General features: G+C 36.9%; 1 protein-coding gene across 1 annotated transcript; it reads left to right on the forward strand.

Annotated features, from left to right (window-relative positions):
- Positions 1-1121: 1121 nt before the first annotated feature.
- On the forward strand, positions 1122-17819 carry rnd1a (Rho family GTPase 1a). Its single transcript, XM_007249981.4, has 5 exons — positions 1122-1409; positions 2319-2406; positions 10547-10656; positions 10766-10900; positions 12531-17819. Exons 1-5 carry the CDS (start codon positions 1290-1292, stop codon positions 12774-12776), a joined length of 699 nt encoding a protein of 232 aa, XP_007250043.1. The 5' UTR covers positions 1122-1289; the 3' UTR covers positions 12777-17819.
- Positions 17820-19736: the final 1917 nt, after the last annotated feature.

Consider the following 19736-nt stretch of genomic DNA (forward strand, 5'->3'; position numbering starts at 1 on the left):
CAACCCACCTTCAACGTTGAAATGTGTTTGAAATATGATTAAAGTAATGTCTATTGTTGTTTCGACGTTGAAACAAGGTTGAAACAACCTTTAATGTCAGATGGTTGTGCAAAACTTAAAATTTTAATGTTGAACCTTCTGTCTTTTGAATTAGCATTTTACATTTCATCAGCATATAATTTCAAAAACCGGTTGGATGGAGGGATGAAAAGTGGTTTTACTTCCATTTGCAGTAATTGCTTTTTAATTTGTCACCAATTCTTTACCATACCTGGGGGTATGTTCATTTTCTATTTGTTTTACTGTTGTGTTTTTGAGATAAGATATTCAGTCAGATTGTTTGTGGTGGATAACATTTATATTTACTTTTTGCTATAGTTATGTAAGTTTATTGTTAACCCTCTGATAACCATAGGATTTTCTAGTTTTGGTGAGCTATATCAACTATGATTCACTTTTCAAAATTAACACCAAATCCAACATTGATTCAAACATAACATCAATGTTGATTCAACATTGAAATGCATTGAGTAGTTTCACATAACATTGAAACATAACATTGCAATTTTGTTTTAGGTTTAGTTTTTGTAGGGGGTGTTTGCAAATATGTGAGATTAACCATTTTCATATTATATTTTTATTAAATAATTGAGGCAAGCAGAACAAGTAAAAAAAACTATTTTTCCTAGATCTTCAGACATTAAAACATTAAAACTGATATTCATGAAATATTTTTTTTTAATTATTAGTATCAGTGAAATTTATTCGTATTGCTTTATGACAAATATCAAGTATGGATATACTTTAAATCCAAAATAATCCACAATACAAGCGCAATGTGCGCATATCTAAGTTTTCTCCACCCGTTTTTGGGACACTCCGCCCTCCTGTGTTTGGATTGGTTAATAGTTTGCACTCATGAACAGAGCTGGTCTAAAACTACTGCGAATTTGCGAATCTTCATACGGGGTATTTTGAGTGTGGGCAGCTAAGTAGCCAATCCCCGTGCAGGAGGGCGGGTCTTATCAGAAAACAGGTGCTGAACGGACAACAACGCCTACGGGACGCGTCTAGTAATTGCGCGCTCTGATTGGCCGGCTGAGAAGTATAAAGAACCGCAGTCTCGTAACTCTTCCTAGACAGCTGGCGGCTGAACTGACCCACACCTATGTTAAGTTAAGGCGCGCGCGCGACGCTCGGGATTGCGCGAGCACGTGAACGCGACCACAGCCCGTGAGGAAAAAAAAAGAGCCAGAGCCACAGTACGCTTCCGTCCCGCCGCGGCCAACATGAAGGAGCGCAGGGTGAGCCAGCCGCTGGTGGTCCGCTGTAAACTGGTGCTGGTGGGGGACGTTCAGTGCGGGAAAACAGCGATGCTGCAAGTGCTGGCGAAGGACTGTTACCCTGAGGTAAAACTGAGAGCCTACCTGCACAAACAAACACACTGTGGGGTTTTATACTCATGCTCGTGCATAGATAGAGGTTGCTAGAACTGTTTTAAGGGGCTAGAGCTCAACCATAAACACTGTTAATATTTTTTTAAATCACAAAAAATAAAATTGAGTATATTTAGAACCTGCTGCAGATACCTTTTTCTGTTTTTTTTATTTATTTGTTTATTGTTTTTTTTTTTTTTTTTTTTTTTTACAGAATATAGATTATATATTTTATAAATCCAATACAATATTACTGCTGTTAGTCAATTTCTCTTAAACAATTAAAATAAAATAATATATATCTATCATTTTTAATTCTCCTGTGATGTTTAGGCATTTTCTAGACCCCCCTAGACCCCCAAAGTTTAGCACCCCCGTCTCATAAATCTCTAGTGACGTCCCTGAGCGCACGTATCGTAACTATATAGCTATTTCCCATTTGTTTAATGCAGAGTGTACGATATTTTTTTCGCTAAGCCGTTTTTTTCCTTCCTGAAAATAACAGATTAATGAGTTCCATCACGCGCAGACTGCGTCAGTGATTTTTTTCTTTGCCTCAGATGTGCGCGTGCTTTCTCCTCAAAGCAAAAAAAAAACGCAGCGCACGTGAACGGATCGCACGCACTAAGAACAGAACCTGCACTGTGAATTACTGAGCACGTGTTGCAAAAAATCTGAACATTAAACAAACAAATAAACAAGTGAACAACTAAATATACAGACAACAGTATCTGTCATGGCGCATCAGCACTGTGAGCTCAGCTCGTGCTCAGTAAGGTAGAGAATGATTGAATGACTGAGATGAGCTACTCTGTGTAGTGTCCTCTCTCTGCAGTGCATTATTACATCAGAGTCTGACTGTGCTGCTGCTCCTGTCCACAGACTTATGTCCCCACCGTGTTCGAGAACTACACAGCTGGCCTGGACCTGGAGGAGCAGCGCGTGGAGCTCAGCCTGTGGGACACGTCTGGTGAGAAAACTGCTGCTGCTGCTGTTGTTGATTTACTGCTGTTTACACTCTGGCTGTAGCATATATTCAGTTCTGTGATGTAGGGGTGGGCGATATAGCCCAAAAATAATATCACAATATTTTAAGGTATTTTCTTGGCGATATGACAAAACATAGGTTTTTGTTTTTTAATTTCAAGAATACAAAACTGCAACAAAAAATAAAATAAAATACATGTTTCTTTAGTTTAAACTCAGTTCTGTGGTGCTTCTGAGCTCTGATGCAGTGGTGGGCGATATGGATGGCCCTAAAATAATATCACAATATATAAATTAGTATAAACATAACAGTTCTATACATTCAGTATAAACAAACAAATCTATAAATGTCTATTTCTTAAACAGTAACTTGGCAATATTAGGATATCAGATAAATAATACACTTTATTGATAAAATAATGTAACAACAAAAATCTATCACTGATTGTATACATCTTACAGCAAGCAAACAATTAAAACCAAATACAGTAAATAGCAAAACAAGTAGACAATAGACTCAATAATATAGCTATTATGATGATATAAAGTTTATTTATTGTGCAACAGGTTTTTTTTTTGTTTAGGAAAAAAATAAACATATTATATTATAATAGTAAGGTAGTAATAGGCTGAACATTAAAAATGATTACGAATGATAATGAATGGTTTGCATTTTTTGTTCTTTTGGTTCATATGTATGTACATTTTTTGAAAATGTTAAAATAGATTAGGGATGTCAGAATAATATATGTAAATCTTGAAATATTTTATCTTGAAATGTTTTGCAGTACTGTATTTTTTTTAAAACATCAGTATTGTATCAATTTTTTATTATTAGATTACATGTAAAGATTGCTATCAGTCAGTGGTTCATTGTGAGTTCTGTTTAAACCCCGACCACTAGATAGCAGTGTTGAGCACTTTTGAAAAATACATTAAATACTTTTAAAAATAAATAAAATACATAAACCACTGTTATTCAGTCCCATTTATTAGAATTATAGTGCTATGACATTTTACACTGTGGCCACTGTCTTTGTTTGTTATCAAGAAACATTTGACTCTATACTTCCTTCTAGTGGATTGATTTCTTAACATCCATTGCGACTTCTTACAGTGTTTCAAAAAGACATTCATTTTTGTACATAAAAGGAGCATATACATAAATTACTTTGGTAGAAGAGAACAAAAGGGCAAACTGCTTAGCAATTAGATTTCATTTTGTGTTAAAGGTCTAATTATATAGTTTTTTTAATTCATTTTAAAATGTCTAGTTGTCTTCTCTAGAATGAATGAATGTCATGTGAGCTGGTTTTTGTGAAAAAATGTGCTACGGTGATTCAGTATAATGCTGCTTTAGTCCGGTGGAGGAGTGAGCAGGGAGAAACGATAGGATTTCGGCTCTTGCTCATGAATATTCATCCATGCAAACATATTGCCTCTTATTGGCTAACAGCACTGAGAGGCAGTGAGACGGACAAGAGTTAGAAACAATTTAAAATAAAGACATTTTTACACTAATAATGTCATATGTTACTTTACAACATGTGCAATGCCCTGCTACGTGCCTTTCAGCCACTGACCTAGTCTTAAGAGTTTTTGCAAAACGTGCAATCCACCGGAGATCCGGTGTAAACCTAGTTACTTACACACAGAGGTGAGTAGTCCAGGTCCGGGTCCATACATTTTAATTCACAGGTTTACATAGACACAGTGTTTTTCCTGATCGACTTGTTTTTCTGAATATTTTCTTTTACTAGCTACTGCAGACAATGGAGGCTGAGGAAGAGTTTCATGTGCAGCATGCAAATACAACTCTGAAAGACTTGTTGTATTTTACAAAGAACAAGAAAAAGTGGATTTTAGTGGAAGGACATATTTAAATTGGATTTGTTTGGTGGAGTGGTGACTCTTTGTGGTGGGCCTTTGAGCAAGATACTTAACCCTTTTTGTTCCAGGATAAATGTTACATTGTGTTGCAAGTATAATGATGCTTTAATAATATTTTAATGAACATTATTGGTTAATTTTTTTCAAAAAAATTTATCAAATTGTGCTGGAGCCTTACTTTAAGTTGACCAACCTTATCTGTGTGCTAAATTGTATGTACCATACATTTGTTAGTGTCAAGTCAAGTCAAGAGTCAAGAGGCTTTTACTGTCATTACATCTGAGTACAGGTAAACAGTGTGATGAAATTACGTTCCTCCGGAACCATGGTGCAACATAGAACAACAAGCAATAGACAACATAAAGTGCAGGAGTGACGACAGTGCAACATAAAATTATAACACTAAATAACAATAAATACAATAAATACAAAAGACGAGACAATTTAAAGACAGGACAGTGCAGTACCGATACGGTATAATAAAGTGTATAGTGGGGATAAGGTGCAGAGATGTGTGACATACTGTAACATATAGAACATATATAATCACAGCAGTTACTGAGGTAGAGTTTATAGTTTTTAAGAGTGCAGCAAATAAAGTCATGTCAGCCTCTGTGTGCTGACTGGGTGTGTGTGTGGGTGAAGTTCAGTTCTTTGTGAGTGTAAAGGGGGGGGTGTACAGTTTAGTTTTGTGTAAAGGGGGGGGGGGTGTACAGTTTAGTTTTGTGCGAGTGTGTTGGGTGAGTGGTGGGTGGGGTGGGGGTTCAGTTCTGTCTCTGTGCGTTGAGAAGTCTGACTGCCTGGTGGATGAAGCTGTTGCAGAGTCTAGTAGTGGAGGCTCGGATGCTCCTGTATCTTCTGCCGGACGGCATCAGAGCGAAGAGTCCGTGTGAGGGATGGGTGGGGTCGTCCACAATGCTGGTGGCTTTGCGGATGCAGCGTGTGGTGTAGATCTCGGTGATGGAGGGAAGAGAGACTCCGATGATTTTCTCAGCTGTCTGCACTATCCGCTGTAGGGTCTTGCGGTCTGAGGTGTTGCAATTCCCAAACCAGACGGTAATGCAGGTGCTCAGGATGCTTTCTACAGTGCCTCTGTAGAACATGGTGAGGATGGGGGGTGGGAGATGTGCTTTCCTCAGTCTCCGCAGGAAGTAGAGGCGCTGCTGGGCTTGTGTGTGTGTGTTCGCTTGTTTACCTCGATGACTGATAGTAGGGCAGTAGGTCAGCTGTGTTCTCTGAGGAATAAGAAAGGTCCCCTAGCAGAGCTTAGTGTGTGGAGCACCTGAGGCATGGGTTAGGCCTGTGAAGAGAACAGAGAAGCCTACAGGCAGACAACAGTTTCGGTATGGCAGGCTAGCAGAGACTAGCCCACAGCACCTGAGACCTGAGAGCAAAAAAAAGGAAAAACTCTGTGCTGATTTATTTCCTGGTCCTACACTATATGTCTATCTAATAAATTAGTTTAGCTATGAATGAATGTTTTACCAATAGAATCAAAATTTCTGGAGTAGAATAACAGGAACCTATTGGCACCATGTCTAATGCCAGGCGTTGGCTAGGAGGTATAAAGCTATTCAGCTTTGAGCTTTGAAGCAGTGGAAAAAACTGTGTTCTCTGAAATGGTGTTCCAGTACGTTTGGGATGAGTTTGGGAATGATGATGATGATAATAATGAGGTGAGCTAGTGATCTCAAACATTCTGACCTTCCGAATACCACTGTCACTCAATGCAATCAAATCCTTACAGCAATGCCCCAAAATCTAATAGAAAATCTTTCCTGGATAGTAGAGACATTAACACCACCAAAAGAAGGATAATCTATTCTTCACATAATATTTGGCAAATAAAAAAACTCATATTTTTACAAAACAGTGATTTATTTGATGACACAATCAGCTAACACAGCTAACAACTACACTTACGGTTACTTTAATGAACAGTATTTATGATACAGTGTCTCAATTTACTATTAATTGACACTATTTTGGACAATATACTTGCAATGAGATTCCAACCATGTTCTGTGGTAAATAAATATTTTAAAATTGTAGTTTTTAATTATTTTTTCTTTAAAAAGCAATACAAAATACACATAGGCTATTTAATTTATTCAGTAGAGAAAATTAGTACTGAACAAATGTTTAGTATTCATTCTCCGACAGGAAAAAAAAACATTTTAGTGCCTCCCTATTTAACATCCTTGATTCTAGAATAAACAAAGAATGCGCAGGTGTCCTGTGACTTTTGTTCATATCATGTGTGCAACACAAATGTGAATTTGGTTGTCTGTCAAGAAGCAATGAATAAGCAGTTGCCCCAATTTATTTGTTCATCTAGAGTAAATGTTTGTGACTGGTTTCACAGTAGAACCAAGTTAGTCACAGCAGTTACTGGATCATAATTAAGCTATCTGACGAGCATCTGTGAAGCAGTATCTACTGCAAATTAAACAGAATAGGGCTGTGATTCATCTTCTCCAGAAACGAGCCGAGAGAAGAATGCTGATGTAACTGTTTTGAGGAGATAACTGATATTTGGCAAAGATCCTGTACTGATGTCTCATGCTGTATGATTGATTTAAGGATGAAATTAGGTGGTAGGTAGGCAGGACTGTGTGTGTGTGTTTGTCTCTGGATGACTAAATTGGTGAGATAAGTTAAACTGCAAGAAAGCTACAAAATGCTGTTCATGCCATAGGTTTGAATTCTTTAAGAGATTTTCATTAAGCTCAGCTTTTAATTTGAACATTTGGCTTGTTGATGTTGATGGTGTGCTCTAACTGAGGGATCCCACTATCTTCCTAAATTGAATAAATTGAATAAAATAAGAAAATCAAATAAAAACATTGCTAAAGGTCAGAATATCCAAGTAAAAACCAAGTAGCTGTGCTTTATGAAGAAATGTCGCCTAAAAATAGTTGGTGATTGAGGTTCATTGTTTTCGAGATATTAAGGAGCAGAAATTCTGTAATAAAACGTCCGCATTTGGCCAGAATTCGACTCCATTTCACAGTTGTTTGTCTCTGACTTTGCTTTGAAGTAAACAAGAGTATTTGGGGTCAAACTACCCTATGAGTTGTGTAACGTCAGCTAGCAGCGCCTGATGAATCGGTGTTAATTATAACGCCTGATTGCTCAAGTGCACTCTTGTTGTCTAGCATGAATGAGGGGGTGGCTTTCTGTGCTGCAGTCAATTGATGATGGCTGTGATTGGTTTGTCTTGTTATGCAAAACTTTGATTAGTTAGTTATTGTTGATTAGTCTAAAATATCTGTATATTAGCCACTAAAAGAACCCACATAAAACATGTAAAAATGTAAATATGGGAACAGATTAAGTGATTAACTGATAATTTCTTTAAAGATACTCCTGTGACGGAATTTCTATTCAACTCAATGTGAAATTGCAGCACACACCGTACACAAAAAAATAAAAAATTAAAGTATGTAAATGATGAAGAATTATACTATATCTACAATGCTATGTTGGCAAACTTCAAACTTCCTCCAGACTCTGGTCCAATGAAATGCAAAATTTACTGATGATCAGTGATGGTTTGGAGAGACATGTCATCTGCTGGTGTTGATCCACTGTGTTTTATCAAGTCCAAAGTCAGTGCAGTGTTTTCCCGCAAAATCTTGCCTCACTTCATGCTTCCCTCTGCTGACAACTTTTATGAAGATGCAAATTTTATTTTCCAGCAGGACTTAGCACACTGCCCACAATGCTAAAAGTACCAATTGGTCTAATATAATATTCATATTGTCTGAGACACTGATTTTATTTTTTCCTTGGCTGTAAGCGATAGTTATCAACAAAAAATAAAGTAGTGTAATACATCTACTTAATGTGAGTTTCACATTTTGAACTGTATAAAAACAATATTAATGAATTAGCAAAGATAATTATTTTATCATTAAACACATGATGTTTCAGGTGTCTAAGAAACTGAAACATGTATCAAATAAAATTAACATTGTTTGATGTTTAATGATCGGTTTTCCCTAATTTTTCGCAAAGCTGTTTCAAGAGTTGCTGTACAATCATGCATTTCTTTGCAAAGAAAAGAAAAGCTTAAGTCCTGCCCTTTGAACTGACCTCTTACTCATACACATGCAGAGCTGATTCCCAGATTAGTGTGTGTGTGTGTGTGTGTGTGTGTGTGTGTGTGTGAGTTTTCAAAGTGTGTGAAAGTCATCAGTACTCTGTCACCCTTCCAGGCGTTTATTAAAGACTGAGAGGAGAACTCCATTAATTGTGCATGCTTTCATTAAGAGATTACAGAATGGAGGATTATTTCCAGACTGGCAGTCATACAAACACATGCACGTGCTCACTCACTAATTACACATTCTTTATAGAATTTGTTCATCTGTCTCACAAGGCCCTAAACATCTCTTTATACACTCACCATATCAAAGTGAATGGTGGATGAGCAGCTGCATGGCAGCTTGGGTGCACTTTCATCTATTCTTAAACCTTGAGAGGAATACACAGTGCTTTAAATCTGCTCTTTATATTTACAAGAACTGAAGTATAAGGCTGGGTTAGGCCAGTAGCATGTTTAAAGAATTTCTGTAGCTTTTTAGATCAATAGAAGCATCTGCCAATTGGCCTCTGTTGTAATTATGTTTAAAGTGAGGGGGCTTGTTGCAGGGGTAATTTGTATCTGTGGTAGACAGATGTTAGGCTGAGGAAAGCTTAAGCTAATGCTTTAAGTCGTGAGATACTCTGTATGAACAGAATTATTATCAACACCTACACGTTACACCAACAGGAGCTTTTATAGCATCTAAAAAAACATTGTTTTTTCACCATTGCATAAATTAACATATTACCATGCCTTGACCCATATAGGGGCTACAGGTGTCGGTGATACAAAACCCTTCTTTTCTGCAGTAAAATAAATTATTCACACGCTTAAAAATTTGAGACCTTTAAAATCTACCTACAGGACACTAAGAGAAGCTGCTTGTTTTTTCTCTACTTTACTTAATAATTTCAATCAACCAAAAAATCTGCATGTTGAAAAATAGATGAAAAAACTAGACAACCATAATGACACGACAGGTTTGGAGGCAATGAACTGTTTGATTTGTATTCAGGAAAATATTGATTTTATTGAATATTTTTTCTATACTTTTTATCACAATTATGACTTTCAGTAATGTTTTTTGTTTATCAAACATGAAACCTTTTTATGTAATGCTCGAATAGAAATCCTCAAGATTTAGGGGTATAATGTCATGCAGAATATTGACAAAAAATCGTGCCCTGTTATGGGTTAAATAGCCTTAAAGTATGGAAGTAAAGGAAGATTCTTTTCAAGTACTATTTTAGCATTTTTGTCCTAATAATTAATAGTTTTGGTTGCTGAACATTTGATTCATCCCTAATGATATCCCATTCTAAATCTATAACCATTAGTGTGAAGTTGGTCCCCCTTTTACAGCTCTGATAGCAGGTGTTTAGTTCTGAAGTTATTATGTTAAAAGAGTTTCGGTGATTTCTGTGCATTATGCTCAAGAAACCAAGCTCTGTAACTTTACATGGTGTTACATGTATAACTGGAGTTTTACTTTTTTAATAATGTCATAAAGACATTTCACCAACAAATGTTGCAGTAGTATTAGCCTATTACATTAGCCTGTTACTGTACCAAGTAGTGCTGGGTGATATAAAAAAATATCATGATTATTTCAACATTTTACCTTATTAACCCTTCTAATATTATAGAAAGATTTTCTGGACAGGTTAGAGTCATGTGATTACAAAGGCAGTAGTATGTTTAATTAATAAAAATAGCCTACATGGGTGAGATTTTCTCTTTAGAAACACCCATTCTTTCACTAATGTTTGTGTAAAGGCAGACTGCATGGTTCCAATTGCTGTTAAAACAAATGTTTAAAATAGTAACTTTTTAGAGATAAAACCCTTAAAGTAAATGGAAGTCAATTATGGGTAACACCTAAAAAACACCTATTGGATTATCCAATATCGATGTGTGATTCAACCTGTCTCAAAAAGTAAGAAACAAAAAAATATATATTTTTGGTCCAACAGCAACATTACATAAAACATGGATGCTGGATGGGCGGGTATTAGCAAAGCATTATTGAAAACGTAGCACAATACAGGCATAAAAGTCAGCAGTAGTAACAGTATCAGGGGCTTCAGTATCTGTCAAATGCAGTATTTTGGCAATAAGGTGCATATTGTTATTATTCCCGCAGGCTCTCCATATTATGATAACGTCAGGCCACTCTGCTACAGCGACTCTGATGCCGTGCTGCTCTGTTTCGACATCAGCCGACCTGACACCGTCGACAGCTCACTGAAAAAGGTAAAGGAGATCAAAGCTTCTATAAGACTGCAAGGTGCCAAAAGTGGCACACATTAAATATACAGAAAATGTCAGGTTAAAACTGTAACGCTCTTCTTTCCTTCTGCAGTGGAAGACTGAGATCATGGATTTCTGTCCCAGCACACGCATTCTCCTAGTCGGCTGCAAAACAGACCTGCGCACAGATGTGTGTACGCTGATGGAGCTGTCCAATCAGAAAATGGTGCCCATTTCTCATGAACAGGTCAGCCAGTAGTATCCTTTCATTATCCCCTAAAATTTAACCAAATTTATTTTTTGTGTGGTTTCTGTCCATTTTCTTTCTATTTGTTTTAGGCCTAGTTAGTAAAATGTAGAATTTAAAGACAAATGAGAAAATGTTGATTTCTTTTGGTTTCTTCATTTGTTATTGATAGACCAAGACATATTTAGAACATTTGAGCCAGTAGACTGACATAAAACTGACAAAATATGAAATATTTGACCTGTTCTTTAACGTCAATATTGTTTATACGCAGACATGCTAAAATGAATGGGACAGGAATTGAATTGTGTCTCGTCATTTGTAACATACATTGTATCATACCATGGAAGTTAAAGAATTCTGCACTGAACTATGGGATATGCATTTTGGGCATCCTTCATTGTAGATTCAAATGGATGTGCCAGAGTCGCTTTGCACGTTCTCTAACTGAGGCGTTCCTTAAATTCCAATGATTAATGTAGCCTTGCCATAAACACACTGGCCAGTGTTCAGCCTCTCTCACAGGATAACACAACTTAAACATGTGCGGGTGTTCCCAATCTGGCCCTTGAAGGAGGTAATACTTCTTGATGAAATTATGTACTGCTAGCCCACTCAGTGTCAGAAAATCAGTAAGAATATGATATCAAGTAGACATAAAAATAAAGTATGCATGATTTAGGCATGCAGTTATTCCACATAAGTTTGTGGTTTATATTTATTAGATACAGCTCTGGAAAAAAATAAGAGACCACTTAAGAGGAAGATGGATGATCACAAGCCATAAATACAAGCTTGAACTGCTTGAATTTGTGCGCCACGAGTGGCATAAAGTTATCCAAAATAAGCTATGTATATAGTTTTAAAACAAAACAAAATGAGATGAGTGATGTATAATTGTATGATGAAAGCTCAAAATAAAAAAAAAATATTGTTCACAAACAAATGATCCAAAAGCAGTGTGTAAGACTGGTGGAGGTGCCAAGATGCATGAAAACTGAGATTAATAACCAGTGTTATTGCATCAAATATTGATTTCTAAAATCTTTTTTGTTATTTCAGCCATTTCTAATTTTCTGCGAAAAAAAAAATGCTCAAAATGACAATATTTTAATTTGGAATTTGGGAATAATGTTGTCTGTAGTTTAGATAATAAAACAACAATGTCAATTTTACTCAAACATTTATCTAACTCTTTACTACATTTATTTTTAAAGTGACAGTCTGTATGTTTTGGGGATTTGGGGGATTTAGAGACCTCTCTGGTGAGAATGTGTAATTGCACAGAGCATGTGGAAGAGCAGCTTTACCGCAAGTTAATATAAATTATTATGTCTAAAATACAGTCAAAATGTATAGAGCAACTGCATCCAACAAACCTACCAGACCACTCTCACTCATTTTAGACCTTTTAGCGTTGGTTATGGCAGGATACTGATACCATTAATACGATCATTTTGGTCTCCTCCCAATCTAGGAATACTACTGCTTTCAATGTAAATGTAAATGAAAAATCTTAGGGACTGCTGCTTTAACTAAACAGTTGATTTAATGATGAATAATTGTATAACGTGCAAAGAGGTTAAAGAGTTTATTTATTGAATAATCTATTGCTTCTCTCTATCTCTAGGGATCTTTATTAGCCAAACAGTTGGGAGCGGAGGCGTATCTGGAATGTTCAGCATTCACATCAGAGAAAAGCATCCACAGCGTGTTCCGTTCAGCAGCGCTCGCCTGCCTCAACAAGCTACAGCCGTCAGTCAAACCCAGCCCCGGCCGACGACTGTCCAAACGCCTGCTGCACCTGCCCAGCAAGGCCGAGCTTCTCAGCTCCTCCCTCGGGAAAGAGAGGAGCAAGAGCTGCTCCATCATGTGACTCTCTGCGTGCTGAAACAGACCAATAGAAGGCCAGTTTTGGGGAGAGGAGGGTTTCTGACCTTTGCGGACTCCCCCACCCACCACCACATTCACCTTTTGCCTTTTTCATTTGATTTATTTCCTTCCTTTTGCTCATAACGAACGGCGGGTTCCACTGAAGGTTTGCTGTGTGGTATTCTGGATTTTCTTCTAGCGCACTTTCTAATATTGAGTGTCTTTTTTCTGCCTGCTGAGGGATAGCTTCACATGAAGTGTGTTGTTGTATTTAAGGAACATGGTTTGTACAATTATGACTTTTAAATTCATTGTTGTGTATGAGTGTGTGTGTAATAGGATTTGGAACTGTGAATGCATTTACACTGCAAAAAGAAGGCCTTTGATGCTAAGGTGTATGCACTTTAAGTTGTGTGATAGATATATATTATAGCCTGCAACATGCCCAAAAAAGGACATTTACTTTGGCATTTTTGTCTATGGGAAAAAAAAATAAAAAATCAAAATATGAGTGCAGCTATACATGTAGCTGGTGATTTCGCACATTATCCTGCATGTATTATATGTAGTGACATTGGCCTTGCAGTTCAATGGCCTTGAAATTCATATGAAATAGTGGTATGAAATAGGGAAAAGTCTAACTAGGATATAATTAGTGATGCGCTGAAAAGGAATCTTTCAGCTGAAGGCCGAATACTGAACACGTTTTTGTTTGCAGGTTTTCATTAATTGTCCCACTTTATTTATTTTTTTAACATTGAATAAATTGAATTGCCTCATTCAAAGAGTTAAAAAAATGCAATTACAAAACTATGATTCAAAACTAATTTTTGAACACTTCATTTTAACGTACAAGCAGGCTTACCAGCAAAGCACAATATGACAAAAGCCAGTGGCACACATGCACTGGATAAAAATGCGATTAAATCACATTTTTTATTGTTTGTTTTTCTGAGCTGGATTACTCACTGACCCTCGATGACAGGTCAAGGGCACCATGCTGATTAGATAAGTTAGAGTAAGTCCTGCTAAATAAACCTGAGTTAGGAAGCATAGAATTGCGGTTAGCTATGATGATAGCTGTTATTCTGAGCTGAATTAGTTCCTGATTTTTTTACGTTTATGAAATAATGATGCACATTGCTGTTTGAAAAGAAATGTGTGTGATGTCTGTACCATATACTGATCTTGAGTTATGAAGCTCAGATTAATGACATGTAGTTACCAAGCACAGGGTGATAAAATAATTGACTTTATTTTTTCACTTATTAACCAGAATTATTCAGAAGAAATGCAAAAATAGCAATTTCAGTTTTCAGTATATAATTATAGATAAAAAGTTCACTTTTTGGACTTCACTGGCTCACCACAGTGTGCAGCAGAGCTCATCTGATTCCATTTGTTCCCATAGACAAAAAAGGCTGAGATCTTGGACTTATCCAATGCTTAGATGGAACTAAAAAATGAAGACTCTCAGCAGCAGTTTATAGGAAGCTAGATTTACTGATTACCACACACCGAACATGTGAGACAGGCCAAAGTGTGATGCCTTTTGGTTAGAGGACATGAAAGGGTAAGGGGAGGAGCCAGAGAGAGGTTTATTATTTCCTGTTGAGACGGGCTAGTGCAGTTATAAATCTTACACTATATAGAGCACGCAATCACATTTAGGGAGTTAGGACGTGTTTAAAATGCTGACACTTGCTCAATTTTTTCCCCCTACCCCCATCTTTCTCTCTCTCTCTCTCTCTCTCTCTCTCTCACACACACTCTCTCACACACGTTCCCTTGCTTTATCTCACATCTGTCCATAAATCTTAGCCCTGGAGCCCTTAAGAGATGGGACAGCATGGCCAGAAATAAGAGCAGTTGTTCAGCTGGGATGGTGCATGACCCCAAAGCTACTGCAGGGTTTAAATCCAGTCGGAACAGGCCCGAGACAGAGGGATTAGAGCAGGAGACAGGAGGCCATTTCAGCCCAGCCCAGTCTGATGAGAGGTTAGATAAGACACATCCACACTGAATGTTCCTGTATTGTTTTCTCCCACTTTCTCTTTAATTTGATAATCATTATGTTACTGCAGAGATGCTGTCTTTATATTATGCCTATAATTGGTTGATTTGGACGGTTCTCTATTTTTTTAAGTAGAATATGATTATGCTCTTGTCTGGTCTGAACAACACTACCCCCTGTAATCGGCTCTGTTTCTTTAGAGCCAGAGAGTTCTGATCCCTCTTTATTTGGGTGATCTCTCGCTCCCTTAAATCCCTCCACGACAGATTGCGAAAGTGAATCTTTCTTTCATTTGAGGCTTTTGGACATGTAGCAATTACTGGAAAGCTTAAAGTACCTCAGTTGAAATTGTGAGACATTATTAGAGACATTATTATCAGTATAGGAATTAGTGCCATTTTATAGGAATTTGTACTTTCTTTGCTTAACCCTCCTGTTATTAATTTTCTGCTGGAATTAATGACTTGTTTTGCACACACACTCTTCAGGTCACATATAACATATAATAGAATGGGTAGAACATAAAGTTTAATCCAAATTGATTGGTTTTCTTTTCAAAATGAAGACACAATCTGATGTGTTTAAAAAATAATAATAACAGTTAAATAGTGCACAATAAATAATGGTAACTTTAAGGATGCAACGAATATTTGGCAACCAAATTTATTTTGTCAAAAAAAAGCACTTCCAGTGTGCGACTGAACATGTAAAAAGACTAAATCATTTAAAAATAAAAAGCCAGATTTTTTTCAGTAGCAGCAGGTCATTTTTGTAATTATTTATCATTGAAAAACAAGACAATATTGAATAAATATTGAATAAATTTAGATTAACTCAGTTAAAAACTATGTAGAACAATAGAGAAAAAATCTACTTTCAGATGGTTAAACATGTATTGGGTCAAATTGACCCAGGAAAATTACTGTTGCTGTATATGTATAAATCCTTATCCTGATAGATGAGAATTACAGGAGGTTTAAAGGTCTAATAAGTACATTTTCTTCCATTTTTGGTAGGTTCCTTTTAGGATTACATTATTATATGTGTCTTAATCATGTTCCTTATTTACCTTGAATTACCCATGGTAGACCTCATGAAGCTGTCAAGTAGCCATTGAACTGATCTCATAAAAAAAACAAACCTACTGATTGTATTGTAGCTTTTAAAATCACAACCGGTTTGACAATTCCCTTTGAAACCCACTTGTAAACCATATATTGATTTTTCTATTAATTCAGCAAGACAAATGGGCCCCCTGGCTCAAGCTTCTGCCAACGGTAGCATCAGATACTGTGAGACGAGCACAGAAGGGCGGGGTGAGTGTAGGCCAAGCTACTGGATCACACAAGTGGGCTTCAGTGTGTAAAACGAACAGGCTGGTCCTGTCTTCTTTCTTTTGTTGGTTTTGTTTTGTTTTTTAATCTTAGAACGTTCTGTAATTTTGTTTAAATTTTTGCTTTATTATCCTCTCAGTCTCTGTGTTAAAACTCGCCGGTCTGCCCGTGTGTTTCTCTCCTGGTCTTTTGTCTCTCGGCGGGTGGGGAAAGGTAGACTCTGAAGCCGTAGATGGAAGCCATAGACTTTGTGAATTTGATATGCACCCAGTCTTTTGCATCACCCTACACAAACTGCGCTGGAATTCGACAGCGTTGCCTAGCAACAGCCACGGCGAACAGCACATCCCAAGGCTGCTGGGAAGCGAAAAGAAGTGAGGACAGGTTCCCTCATTGTAGCATTACACATCGTCCTATGGCTGAGACCATGGCTATGAAGAGTTGGCAGGGAGGAACATATAAAACATATAAAATAACTTGGAAATAATGGAACGGCTATCGAGCTCTCCCTGAGACATTCCTGCTAACATAGTGTGTGTAGTATTATACTGTATAAGTTATTAGGTATCTTTTATTTAGGACTTTTTTGAGGACTTGGGCGATACCTATACTGTATACCTATACTGTTTAGCTAAAAAGTTATTTGTCCGATATTAAGGTCCTTTCACACAAACTACAATTTTTTCGGATGTAAATATTGAAGTGTGGAACCTTCACTCTGAGTCTGACACATTTTTTGTTCTGTAAATGTCAATCATTTCTGTTTCTCAGCTCATTATCTGCTTTTTGCTCCTTTTTACTGCTGCTTTTGACCTCAATATATTTATATTAAAATAACCTCCACCAGTTTTTTAACTCGGGGTGTGAGAAAATATATCGATAATGTATTGTAACACAAAATTGCGTCCTGCAATACTGTATCGATTTTGAAAAACACTTTTGTAACAATTGTTATCATTAGGTTGCATGTAAAGATTGATAGAAGTATCAGTGGTTTATTTTTTTGTATTGTGTTTAAATTCTAGATAAACACTATATAGCAGTGTTTTCATTGGATCCCACTGATTGGACAAAAGTAAACTTTTCTTTTATTGTTTTATAAATTATTGAATACATAAAAGTTAACATGTATTTAGTTTTTTCATTCAAAAAAATACTTTGTGTGAAAGGGCCTTAAAGCTTTAAATTGATATTTATTATGTAATGGTTTAATTCTCTTTTTTTCTATCTAGCTCTGTAGGGACTGTTAATTTGGCGAAAACTTATTTTAAACATATATAACAGTAATACCTGCAGTATTCTCATTCTTCTGAATTTTTAGCTTGTTAAGAAATCTAGAAATCTACAAAAGTATCGGTCAGGTCCTAATATAACTTTGCACCTTCAACATTCTTATTTTTTTTCCCCCATCATCTCTTCTCTATAACTGGTCTGGATATACATATCTTAGTTTTGTATAATCTTTGTACAGTCTTCCAAAAAACAATGTCTGCAAATGAGTTTAAAAAGTTAAATACCTGCTGTATTTATGTGTGAAATGTAGCCTAAAATGTTCTGTGCGCTGTTTGTTTCTTATTTATTGAGAAAAAAAAAAACTGACAAAAAAACGTTGGTTTTATTTCCACTTTTTGTCCATGTTTTCTGATTATCAGATAAGCTGTGGTTCTTGACTTCATTAAAAACGGCTTTATTCTGTAAACTCGGCTGTACTGGATGTTTGTTCAGACTTAAGGGTGATTGCGATACGGCTGTGGATGAAGGGTTACCCCCTCCTTCACCAGCGTGGTCTCTGGGAGCAGTGGTTCTGCAGGCTAATAGCTCCAGTGTGGAAGAAGCCTCAGCCTCTCTCTACGTCTTTCTCTTTCAATATGACATCTCCACTCACCCCAATGGCTCCCTCGGGTGCTTTAAAATGCTTCACCCTGTTCCCACTGTATTACTAGGATTTGCCTCTACGCGAATGAATGCCTCCACCAACAGAGTGCTTCCCTTATTTGCAGTTTGAGGTTTGCTGCAAGTGCAGTGGAATAATGATGAAATATGAGGCAATGTGGATTTTTAGTATAATTTAATTCATAATCAGCGTTGTGCAGCTTCCACAGTTATACAGCTTTCTGAGCATTTCAGATCAGTTCTAACTACATCTGAGCTTGAAATCAATTAAGTCGCAAATGGGCGTGGTATAGAATCATTGCATACATTTATATTCAACCACATTGGTATAAGATTATTCAAAATTGCACCTACGTCGTTTAAATTGCAATGCTACTTGTGAATACATCAATGCCATTGTGGCACTGTGGTCTCGAAATGAGGTGTGTTCAGGTACATTTCTGCCATATTGCTATCTTGGCAATAGAAAACACAGGTGCGTCACTGAGTGAAGTAAACCTAGGCAGGCGTCAACAGTCAGAAGTTCATTGCTATCTTGGCAGTGAATTGTCAACAGCCGCATACTCAATGTGCATACACACCTGCTTGTTAAATAAACAGAATGAACAAGCGTGAACATGCACGTTAGAAGCGTTGGACCTGATCCAGGTTGCAGCAGCCCTGAAATAGCAATACGCCAAAGTCAAATATACTCCTTTTATTTGAGCTTAACTGCTAATAAGACGCAGTTTAATCTGATATATTAGTCAAATAACACTAATTACCAAAGCTATGAAATAGGGCTGCAACTAATGATTATTTTGATAGTCGACTTATCTGGCGGATATTTTTTCGATTAGTCGATTAGTCAACGATTATTTCTGCCATGTCCTCGATCTCTAAACCCAATAGAAACAGCTGAACATAAGATTTAAAAAGGCAATTAGTTGTCTAGATGTTGTTTAAACATGGAAAGTACTGATATTTAGTGAGTAAATATGTAATCTGTTCTCTATGGGCACTTTTGGAGACACAGACTAAGTTAAGTGTAACCTGTGTGAGTGGGCCATTTACCCCAATATATCTCCCACTGCGCTTCTGTCCCCAGCACTTTGTGTTATGCAGGACTGTTACAAATTAACGATTAGTCAACAATGAAATTTGTAGTCGACAAATTTAAATAATCAACATTATTGATTATATTGACTAATCGTTGCAGCCCTACTATGAAATGCTGTCTCTGCTCCATGCTGTTTACACGGTTAGTCTGTGCTGTGTTTACTACCCACAGTTGTGCGACTCTGTTTACTATGTGTACATCTGCACTGCAGGTCCAATTTCTTGCTCACAAGCCAGACAGCTCTGACCAGTCAGAAGAGACAATGTGTTTTATTGGTGCGCATTTTGGTGCCTTTAGGTTTGTGCCTGCGTGAAAACAGACCAAACAGAGGGAGAAAATGCTTCAAGTAATCAAACTCATCAATTGATCCGGACCATAGAAACCAACTAGAGCTAGCTTAAAACATGTTTTGTGCGCCAGTTAATCAATATTCTAGAAGAAATGGATGTGATCTCCACACCAAAGACGAAAACCACCATCCTGGCTGTCCAACAAGTCCAAAAGCTACGGTATATCATGGTATGGGATTGTGTCAGTACACTGCTGTGATGGCAGCATTAATGCAGAAAAGTATATTGAGATTTAAAAGCATATTTAATACATTCTATACATGCCTGCATTTTT

Source organism: Astyanax mexicanus, chromosome 13 (genome assembly GCF_023375975.1).
Source record: "Astyanax mexicanus isolate ESR-SI-001 chromosome 13, AstMex3_surface, whole genome shotgun sequence".
NCBI classification, from domain to species: domain Eukaryota; kingdom Metazoa; phylum Chordata; class Actinopteri; order Characiformes; family Acestrorhamphidae; genus Astyanax; species Astyanax mexicanus.

Excerpts from the sequence above, each read along its gene's own strand:
- rnd1a (XM_007249981.4), top strand. The coding sequence starts at position 1,290 with ATGAAGGAGCGCAGGGTGAGCCAGCCGCTGGTGGTCCGCTGTAAACTG. Across the intron at positions 2,407-10,546 it reads CAGCCTGTGGGACACGTCTG|GCTCTCCATATTATGATAAC; the intron begins GTGAGAAAACTG and ends TTATTCCCGCAG. Across the intron at positions 10,901-12,530 it reads TGCCCATTTCTCATGAACAG|GGATCTTTATTAGCCAAACA; the intron begins GTCAGCCAGTAG and ends CTCTATCTCTAG.